We start from the raw sequence: 11,658 nt of genomic DNA on the forward strand, positions 1-11,658 counted from the left end.
AAATGTCAGATATCTTTATGCTTAACGCTTGGCATGACTAGGCAGATTTTTAGCCTGGTCATAGCTGTGACACCTTTGTTGCGTATTTGCTTTCCGTTTTCTTACTTTTTCCTGAACGGACGTTTGCAGTGTATGCTTATACCTAGTCATTCCTTTGTATTCTTTTCGCGTGTCACAACTGAACTATAGAAACTGCACCTACTTTTTTCTTTTTTTGTTTCTCTACTTCTACTGTTTTAAGATCGAACAAGCACTTCTAACGCTACGTACTTTTCCCAGGTTAAGCTTTAGAAAATAACCAGTTTAGATCGCAAAATGGTGAACTGTTCGAAAGCAACATGCAAGAGCATACTGAAGCAGAATGCTTTACTGATCGCCACAGTGACTGGTGTGGTCCTTGGGATTGTGGTTGGTATAGCAATGAGAGAGGCCCATCTGTCGAACTTAGACATCACCTACTTTGCATTTCCTGGTGATCTGCTGCTGAGAATGCTAAAAATGATCATTTTGCCACTGATTGTTTGCAGTTTGATAACAGGTAAAGTTATTACCCTGTGTTAATAACCTGTTGTTTGGATAAAATTGTTTTATATTGACACCATAAATCAGGAAACCCATTCAATGTATTAAACTTTATGTATGAGCCAGTTATTGGTTGCAAATAAAAAAAATCGAGATCACACATTGATTGGCCTGTATATGCAAGGATGGGCCAAATTTGTCTTTTAATATCATCACGTACATCACCAGAGGCTGATTTAGACCAAGCGAATCATCGGTTCTGGGTTTAAACGACCGAATTTGACTGCAGTCGTATACGATATCTTCTATTCACTTAACTATTATATTCACGAACATACAAAGCATTTACGTAAAAAGAATGCATATGCATCCTTTGGCACTAGCGACCACCGTCATGTAATGCCATGTGTTTAAATTACTGAGTGTTATTCAGTAGGCTTCGTGTCATTTAAACGTGTTGAACAACTTCACCTTGTTGTCACAGGGGTCTCGACTCTCGATCGAGAAGCCTCAGGAAAACTTGGCGCCCGTGCAATCGTGTACTACATGACCACTACCCTTATAGCCGTCATTATTGGAATGGTGTTAGTTGTCGTCATCAACCCAGGTAGATTTTCGGTCGTTGTGACGTCACGTTTTATGACGTCAGCAGACAATACACAAAAGGTTGTTTGGGATTTCGAAAATACTGTTTCCAATTACGATTAGTGTTTCTCGTTAATGTGATAATTCTTCATAATAACAACAGTGTTCTGCACTAAAATATGTGGTATTTTGATCGTAGATATTTGGATCTAATATGTAGTGATGATTGGTTTTTTTGTTCCTTTTTTAGGTCGTGTTGGAGAAGAAAACATTGATTCCACTGGCGAATCGCTAACTGTAGAACCCGTGGACGCATTGACCGACCTATTAAGGTAAAACGCACACATTATATTCTATACATCTTGTTGTAGGTGTCCCGTTTAAAATATACGGTGTCCACATAAAGCTACCTTAGGCAATTTATTCTTAGATGACTGCTTTTTTTGGTTTGTGGCAAAAACAACAATAACAAACTTTGTTGTTTCCATAAGAGTTGTAAATCGGACCGGATTTTTGGCCGGGTTTGAGTGCGAACAAATCGACCTTGATTATGGCATATCTAATTCACGCTATGCCTCATTTGTGCTGTAATTTGATTTAACTTTCATCTCTGAGTAAAAATTAGGGTTTGGGATTGTACTTTCAGTGTTTGAAAAGCTTGTACTTCCAGGTTCGGGCTTAACTTTAGTGCCGCTTACAATTCTGGTTTTTACTATACGGGGCCCTTTATCCATAGTCTTTGCGTTTCAGGGGCAATTACCCTTTATATATATTTTTTTAAATAACTTATTGTTTTAAAAAAACAGCACGTAATAGTTTTTTTCCCACTGAGCCAGTTATTTCTGGTGTCGAACCGACTAATTAGGTTATCAGGCCCTAGTGTTTGTGAAAGAACATGCAGTTGATTTTGAGATAAGTTTCGCTGATACTGCTAGTAAATCATTGACCGTGAATTTATGGCGCTAAGTTAAATATTTTGTGGGGGAATTCGCTGTCGTTCTGTTTAAAGTGATTAAGATTTTGGTTAAACATAATTTTCATGTGTACATAAGATATAGTTATTATACATGCCTAAATGCCCAGAAAACAAACGTGTGGAAAATAATAATTAAATTTCGTAATAGTTATAAAAAAGGTTTCAAAGTAATGTTTTCAGTGGTGCTACTTATCAATTCCATGTCAAAATTAAGTAAAAATGGTAATGATAGCCCTACTCCCGAAAGATGGACGGATTAAAATCATTTTTGTCCTTTTCTTTTAATGCATTTTTCGAAATGGCTTGCCTGTCTAATCAATCATGTCAACAATAGAACCGCCCATACAGCAATTGTTAGACAGACAGAATTCATTTTTTTCCAATTCGATTCAGGAAAGCATTAAAGAGCTTCTGTTAATAAATGGCCAGCAGCAGTAAAATCCTATTGTTTGTGTGTTTTGTTTGCAGAAATTTATTCCCCGAGAATTTGGTCCAGGCATGCTTTCAACAGGTAAGTTCGACTGTCTGTGTTGTTAACATATGTAGTCTCAGGTCGGGTTCGGGTTCCTTATGGTTCAGTGTTTGAACTCGGGCCGGGTTGGGGCTGAAATAATACTGACTAGATTCGGGCCTGCCTTCACACTCGGTCCCATTTGTGTCACAATGTAACTAAATATTTTCAGGTAGTGATTTAAACTTGTATACTTTCGGGTTTAGATCCCTATTTTGATTCCGATCCACCACTGAGATAAGATATTGTAGCTTTTAACAAGAGTATAAGAAACATTTACTGGAATTCTATGCTATAATTGTGATATAGCCGAAACTTGTGACGCTTTTTGCCTTAAAACATCGGAGCGCCGTTACTTTTATCCCTGTGTTAACCGTATAAAAGTAGAAAGATCTGAGAAAAACGAAACTTTCCCAATAATCTTGTCCAAATTTCCATCTTTCGAACAGAACCAAAACAAGTTTGATGCAGTTGTTATTCTTTTCAGTATGAAACAAGACGACAGCCGATCATCGAGGAGCAAAACGTCACCCGTGACGTAACTCCGTCCCCACTAGAGGTGACGACTGCGGATTATGAGCAAACTACAATTGTGACTGAGAACGTTACAGTTGATTACGAACTGGTAAGAAAAGTCACGTGATACTGCTTTGCAATTTTTTTACTCGTTCAGAAAACAGGTTTTTTTTAAAGTTGACCAAAAAAAAATGAATTCAAAATCAAACAAGCAAATAATTTATTTTCGTTTTACTTCTTCAAATGTTAATTACACTTACAGACATAGCGAGATGTTTGAGAAGTTTTTATAAACGCATTTTTTAATTAAAAGTGCTTTTCAATCGTATATCTCTACACTTAAGGTGGGATCGTACAAGAACGGTATCAACGTGTTGGGTCTTATCACATTTTGTCTCACATTTGGAGTTATCATCGGTGGAATGGGAGAACAGGGGCAAATTTTGGTTGATTTCTTCCTCGCTTTCAACGAAGCAGTGATGAAAATTGTGAAGATTGTAATTTGGTATGAAATTTTTTGCTTGGCTGAATGATGTTTATATTTTTACTAGCTTCATAAAAACATTGACTCTTCCAATTTTAAGAAATCCCAAAATACTGCAATAAAAATGTATATTGCCTTAGATGCATATAGCTATAGTTTTGCAAAAGACTCTTTTTTTTCTGTACTCGTTTTTTTGAGAAACCAATAATATTGGATTTAAAAGTTCTGCTTAATGTTTTTGTGAATTATTTATTTTGTGCTTTGCATAACAGGTACGCACCAATCGGAATTATATTCCTTATTGCAGGAGAGATTATGAAGATGGAAGACCCTGAAAAGGTTTGTAATAATTAATGCGAGCCTATTCCAAACAATCCAAATTTTTTAACTTAATGGACTCAAAATGTGTCTTGCCCTCAAGCAACGGTAAAACTTGTGACCCAAATGTTTCTGGACTTAGTATTTAGGTAAATATACATCTATGTACATTTTGCGATAAGTCCGTGAAACAAGTGTAAAATGGAAAAAAATCGGAAATATACTCTTTCCGCAAATCTCCTATTGGTAACACTGTCATCTATCCGCAGGTTCTGCAGCAGCTTGGCTTATACATGGCCACTGTAATTGGTGGACTTGCGATTCACGGAATCATTGTGCTTCCCTTAATCTATCTTGTCGTCGTGCGAAAGAATCCCTTCACTTACATATCAGGGGTCCTTCAGGTAAATCCCCCTGGAAGCAATTTTTTAACAAAAACTTTTTTTTTTAACAAAGTTCCAAATTTCACCATGTTTGGCCAAAAAAACAACACCTGTCCAGTGGCGTAGGCAGACGAAAATTTTGGGAGGGGCCAAATAGTTTGCTGTCTAATACAACTATTTGCTAATGCTCGGCGTAATACATGCGTTTACCAAACACGTGACTTGCCAAACTGTGATTCGACGGGCCAGCAAACGCTTTATTGATTTATTCCACATAAATATAAAAAGCATGGATTTCAGCTTACACCTTGGTGACAACAGTCAATTTTGTTAATTTGTATATCCCTTTGATAGTTGAAAGACGAAATCACAATGATGAGGGACAAAACTACACTAAATTAAAGTTTTTCAATATACAACTTTAAAAATTTGGGAGGGGCCATGACCCCTTTGGCCCCTCCCTGGCTACGCCACTGCACCTGTCAAAGCTAAATTTTAAGTTAAAGGTTTGATAATAATCTTTTTCATTGCATTGCACAAGGCCTCCTCGAGGGATGCTGTAATGAAATGCGTTAGCCAGTAGTTTTTAACATTTTTATGCTCGTACCAATCTTTTTAGTGTTTTCGTGAAATCGTACTAACTTACTATGAATGACAGACGCAAAACCGATTTGTAAAAAGTTGACATGAAATTCTAAAGCAAAAATTGACAACGCTTTTTAATGGTTCAGATAAGTTTTATGTGTATTTTTTATTTAAGTTATGTTTTACTAATTAACCTGAAATAGTCTTTGAGGCTTATTTGGTCTACCTCCTGCTTGGTTTTTCATATATGGGCCCGGACTTGGTTCGTTCATATATCGGCCCGGACTTGAGCTAAGAAATCTAGCTTACAATTTAATTCGAGTCTTAAAATAATTCACGCTATACTTAATTACTGTAGGCATTGCTGACTGCATTGGCAACATCGTCTAGTTCTGCTACTCTGCCTGTTACTTTGAATTGTCTAGAAACGAACAACCACATCGATCAACGAGTTACAAGGTAACGGAAACCAATGAAAAATACACACAGACTACATAAGTTAACAGTATAAAGTAAACACTTTCTGTTTCAAACGTTTCAACAGTCGCTATTGTCTTCGCACTGATGACTATATAATAGCGTTTGTTCAAACTAGAATGCAAACACAAACAGGCATTCTGACAGTTTGGTTTTTGACCTAAATCAGTGGTTTTTAATCTCATACTAGTCATTTACCACCTGACGACTTTCTCCACCGCTGCGCACCTAAACCAGGAATGATTAGTTGTGTCAGTTGAGTTGCATTTTTTGATCTGACTTAAATTAAGTATAGCAGAAAGTTACTCGGGTACCACCTCCGAGGTACCGATAGTGTTGCGCGTATCATATGTTGAGAACATAAATCAACCAAAACATCCTATTATTGCATAACGTGGCCTTTTTGGCATTCGTGCCACCCAGAATATTTTGCTATAATTTACATAAAAATCTACAGGTTTGTTTTGCCAATCGGAGCCACTATTAATATGGATGGAACTGCATTATATGAAGCTGTAGCTGCAGTGTTTATTGCCCAAGTCAACGGAATTTATCTGAACTTCGGACAGCTTGTAACAGTGTGGTATGTAGCGGGTAGTAAGTGATACTTACATGCAGTGGTGGGATTCAGCCGGTTTGTACCGTTTCTATAGAACCGTGTCACGAAATTATATCAGATCAGTGAACCGTAAAGCATTACTGGTTACTGTCAATGGACTTTTTGGAACAGAACCGACTGAAAAATACGACTTTTGTGATAAAACCGGCTGACAAAAAACTTAAATCCCACCACTGCCTACATGAGCCTTGTTGCCAGTGCCGGCTTAACCGTTAGGCAAAGTAGGCACGTGTCTACAGGCCAGTCAAAAATCCAGGCCACTTTACAACAACGATCTTTGTGACAATGAATTGGCAGCACTGATAATTCTATTTTTTAGTTGGCAACCCTGATTTTCGGGCCACTTATAAAATGTGCCTACGGGCCATCAGACCCTTAATCCAGCACTGCTTGTTGTAAAGTCTATGCTTCTTTACACCAAAAGCCGAATATTGCTCGTGCTCTTGTACTCGGTCTAGAACTCTAGTAAATAATTCAGCAACTTTTTATTAAGTTACATTTAGATTTTAAGTTGAGTTACATTTTAATCTGAGCTTTAGACATTTTTATCAGTTAAACGGCGACATGTTTTTTAACATGATTTAGGTTGAGTTTATTTCGCTTAGTGAAAGAAATATAGCAACTAGTGATGCACCGAAGTTTCGGTTGGCCGAAACATTTCGGCCGAATCAGCTGTTTTTCGACGTTTCGGTTTCGGCCCGAACTTTTTTCAAAAATTCGGCCGAAACCGAACTTTTTGATTGCATGAAATTAATACCCAAACTTTCATTTTCGCCAATACGAAACATCATAAATTAACTATTTGTTGTATCTATAAAATACTTGCCACATTGTCTGCGAAATATTACAAGTTTAGTGAAGCTTTCGCATTATGAAAGGGATTTTGGCTTGTCATAATTGAGTTCACTTGCATCAACTACACACGGTTCAGTTAAAAACACCCATAAGAAATGCGGTTTTAGGTTCGGCCTGATTCGGCCGAAATTATTCGGCCTCGTGGCCGAATATTCGGTTTCGGCCCGAACCTTTTTAGGCGGGTTCGGTACATCACTAATAGCAACGCAATTGCACTAAAACAATCACCAAACCGGAAATGGATGCACAATATTGAAACGTTATAATCAGGGTTGCCATACCGTCCTTATTTCTAAGATTTGTCCTTATTTTGAAGGGCTATGTCTTAGAAAAGTTCATTGTCCTTATTTCTAAGAAATGTCCTTATTTTTGACTGTAGTCCTTATTTTGTCTTATTTTCAACAATTACTATAGTCAAATCCCTGCTACAAGTAGAAGTGAACCTAGACCCGGCCTGTTGTGAGGTGCACTTAGTATTTTCTACGAACAACGAGTTGCTGGAACAGATTGTTTCTGGCCAAAATTTCGCGAATATTATGTCATGGCTCGTATAAATGCTAAGATTTGTTCAAAAACGTTTGTTTCGTTTCGCATAAAAATTTAATTTTTCGGTTGTCCTTATTTTTGGTTTCAAGTCGATGGTAAACCTGGTTATAATAGTGAAGGGCACAATTGGTAAATCGTGACTGAACGCGCTTCCTACACCGTATGTTTTGAAGCAATTGAAGTAATAAAGCAATTGCTTATACAGGCCTGTAATGTCGACTTTAAGAGGTTGGTTAAACGCATTATCAGCTGTATTCATAATAGTTATTCAGTCTTAGAAAACTTTTTTGATACTCTATTTTTCAGTGTAACAGCAACATTCGCTAGCATCGGTGCCGCTGGTGTCCCTCAAGCAGGACTCGTTACTCTTGTAATCGTCTTGTCAGCAGTTGGTTTGCCCACCGAAGATATTACCCTGATATTGGCCGTAGATTGGCTACTGTAAGTCTTTTGTTATTGTTGTTGTTTTTCTTTGAACAAGTGAAGAACAGGAATCCCGTATGAACAAAAACTAAATAAAACTCGTCTTTTAAAGTAACTTTTAATTAGTGTTCTATTTGAATAGGGATTTGGTTATTATGGTTCCCCTTCCCTGAAGGGGACACATATTGTTTTTGTCTATTTTTTTTTCTTTTTTTCTTTCTAACGCGGATTTGTTCCCACGTTTGGTCGAGAAAGAATGGTTCAAACTTTTTAAATTTACACACATTACAGATATTGGTCTAAATATGGTCCATGTAAATTTTGACCCCGTTTGATCCCTCGGTTGACCCACAGCCCCCCAAAACGTGAAATTTTTAAAGCGGATTTGTTCCCATGTTTTGATCAAGAAAGAATGGTTCAAACTTTTCCAAATTTACACACATGATAGATATTGGTCTAAAGATGGTCCATGTGAATTTTGACCCCATTTGATCCCTCGGTTCACCCACAGCCCCCCAAAACGTGAAATTTTTAAAACGGCTATACTTGGTAAAGCAGATGATTCTGGAGTTTCATACTTTTTGATTGGTACATTGCAGCGTATTTTAAACTATTTTATAACTTGAAGTTGTATATATCCATTTTCACCCGTTTACCCCCACATAACTTATTTGTTTGATTGTTCACATGTTAATAAGGTCAGAAATTCCAGACTTAACCTGCTGAAATTTTAAACAGCTGTGGATAGGGTGCTCCTTGTTGGCTGTTAAAAATTTCAGTGCAATCGGCTCAGTAATAGTAAAAATATGTTTTTACATGCTGTCTTTTGTCAAATTTGTGCTCGCTCAGTGCACAGCTGACGCAGTTGGAGTGTTTGACGATAGTGGCGCATGGAAAAAATGCCTCTGCTTCACGCATAAACGCAGTCGTCACTTGACCATTTTCTCACTGGTTGGAATTAAGAAGTTACGATGCTAGTTATATTGCGCTGTAAACGTTAATGTAGGTCAACTTATTCGTGTTTCGAAACGCAGAGCGACAACGCAGCACGATTTGTTACACCTGTGTAACGTGACTTCTCAAACTGAAAGCGTTAATAAAACTGTTTCAGAACAGGTTTTGGATATAAAAAGCCCAGCTAAGCAATCGTATTGTTGGTATGTAGAAACTTAACAGCGCCAGGGGTCGCTATGTGCGGATTAAAAATCACAAAGGGCTGTGGGCAGGAACTTGGCCGAATGGTCTGGCGCGCCTGACCCATATACAGACATAAAAAACCCTGATCGGGATTCGTCCCCGGGATAGTCCTGGGTTCGAACCCCGTGAAAAGAAAAACAAAAAAAAACAAAGGGCTGTGACTGTTACAAAACAAAACTTTATAAATATTTCTTTAATGCGACAAATGTCATCTGTGCAATTTAAATTCTTACCTAGCATATGCATGCGCCATTCATCCTGTTACGAATTCAAAATATATGTGTGTGTGGGGACCCATTGTTTTTTGCTTGCAAAAACAACTATGTTATAACAGGCCACAAAAGTATTGGTGCCATACTGAATGTCTCCATCAAAGATATATCCCTTACAATTATAATGAATGGTGCGTAAATATGGCACAGTTTCTGTAAAATGGAATATATAGGAAAACCACTATTCCAGTTTAACAATGATTGTTCTCTATTTTTACTGTTACCAAATCGCATATGCACATGTGTGGGGACCCATTAGATTATGCTTGCAGAAACAAGTATGGTATAAAGTGCCAGGAAAAAGATAGGGACCCAATGAAATGTAGGTGCCAAATATATATCCATTATAAATATAGTAAATGATATATGTGAAACATCGTTAAATATGATGTAGTATATATAAACTGGCAATATATAGGAAAACCACTATTCTAGTTAGAAAACCGCTTATGTAGATGATGATAATTTTAATTTCCTGACAATTGCCTTTGTGTTTTAGTATTTGTATTGGTTCAAGTAGCAATAACCAGTCTGCAGAATATTAATCCAGGTTAAATTTGCCAAGCGTAGACGATAATTTAGTCTTAATAGAGTGCAAATAAAAGCAGACTTTTGTGTCAGCTTCCGTGTACCTATATTCCTACAACTAGGTTTAGTTAAATGAAACTGTTCAAATAAGCCTATATATACTGAGTACTGACCATGTCTTATATTTCTACCGATTTACGTTTATGACCTACATGCACTTTCTAGCGATCGTATACGTACCACTGTAAACGTGCTTGGCGACTCCATTGGTGCTGGGGTTGTGGCAAAGTTGTCTGTTGAAGACTTGAAAAAAATGGGAGATGACTCTGAAACCACTTTATCTGACGACAACTCGATGAGAAAGGATGGTTTTAGCCCCTTTTCAGAAGGTATTGGCAAAGGAACTGACAACATGGCTTTCGATGAAAATGCAGAAGCCTCTACGTCGATGTAAAGTTTTAGTTCATTGGTAATCATCAATCAGTGAAAATGTTTTTGCTTCATGCACAAATGCGTTCTGAAAATCAATTCGTCAATCTTTTATTTTTCAATTTATTGTCTTTGTTTTACTGACCTCGTAAATTGTTGTTGATGTTACAATTGTCGATCATGTTTTGTTCTATCTATTGCTTGGTTTAAAATATTAAATAGTGTAGCATTTAGACGCCTACCCTCACTTTTACATCTTTTTCGAAAATACAATTCCGATGTTCGCTTCTCAAACTTTTAGTTTAGATTTTTTTAAATTAAAACTTGAGGATAAAAGGTCTACAAAAGATGAAATTTTAATTTAATCAGTGCAGTTTGTACGAAGCGGATCATTTACTCTGCTGTCATCGGATAGAGTTGAGGTCAGATTTGTGGAAAGCATGACGGCAATGTGTTGCAATTTGCACTTACTATGTTATTTTCGTTTTTGCAATGCTAAAGTTTGATTTTGCAAGCTCATTGTTGTCAGTTTCTAAACTATTTTGCGATATTTAGCAAGGTTACTGTTTTTTAATGGATATTAGTAACTAGGTTTGTTTCTTTATAGGCCTTAAACTATCAAAAAACTTTAAGCTATACGTTAAGTTTTAAACGTAATACAGACGAGCAATTAATGGGGTTTGACTAAAAGCCTGACTGCATGACTGTGCTGACTGGCCTGACTTTTGCGGCAGTGTTTCACAATATATGTTCGGACTGACTCTAACCCTGACCCCAACCTAACCCTAACCTGACCCTAACCCCAACCCTAAACGCAAACCAATTCTCTGCCGCCTAAGTCAGGCCGGTCAGCCCAGTCAGGCAGTCAGGCTTTTAGTCGACCCCCAATTAATGTGGATTTTTTAACTGACATTACCCTCTCAAATGTCGACAGTTCAAAAACGTTTTGGTCTGTTTGCCTTAATGACATATCAGCTTCTAAGATCCAGCTGGAGTTCCCTCTCGAGAAATCTCGAAAAAATCGAGTCTCGAGAAAAATTATGTCACGTATCTTCAACAAAAAGTAAATGCGACACCTCTTATTACGTGTATTTTTCGTGTCAACTCGCCTCTAGAGCGGACTGGGCACATAACTTTCTTATTTTGCTTCTGAAACAGCGATTTTTAACGTGCGTTGTCGCTAAACTTTCACCTTTCCCAGGCAGAAGTCACGCCTGGTTGCGTAAGATCTATAACAGTCGCTTCGTTTTTGGGTGATTTGCTAGCGAATCACTACTTGCGATCACTACTAGAAGCGAAAAAACGTACAATCGGAATTTTTTTTGTTTGTTTTTCTTACAAAATCGGCTTAAATAAAAATTTTGAGACTCTCGAGATTCTCGGGAAATGGATTTATAATTTCTCGTTTCTCGAGAAACGAAAAAGTCGAGAA

The 11,658-nt window shown here is 37.3% G+C and overlaps 1 protein-coding gene across 1 annotated transcript; it reads left to right on the forward strand.

Annotated features, from left to right (window-relative positions):
- The first annotated feature begins 264 nt into the window (after positions 1–264).
- LOC145223044 (excitatory amino acid transporter 3-like) lies at positions 265–10,648 on the forward strand. Its single transcript, XM_080089341.1, has 12 exons — positions 265–538; positions 1,007–1,129; positions 1,358–1,439; positions 2,552–2,594; positions 3,082–3,219; positions 3,455–3,615; positions 3,867–3,933; positions 4,182–4,316; positions 5,239–5,339; positions 5,815–5,940; positions 7,684–7,818; positions 10,023–10,648. The coding sequence occupies exons 1-12, from the start codon at positions 316–318 to the stop codon at positions 10,249–10,251; spliced, it is 1,563 nt and encodes a 520-aa protein (XP_079945467.1). The 5' UTR covers positions 265–315; the 3' UTR covers positions 10,252–10,648.
- The last annotated feature ends 1,010 nt before the right edge of the window (positions 10,649–11,658 follow it).

Source organism: Phallusia mammillata, chromosome 4 (genome assembly GCF_965637545.1).
Source record: "Phallusia mammillata chromosome 4, kaPhaMamm4.hap1.1, whole genome shotgun sequence".
Taxonomy (NCBI): Eukaryota; Metazoa; Chordata; class Ascidiacea; order Phlebobranchia; family Ascidiidae; genus Phallusia; species Phallusia mammillata.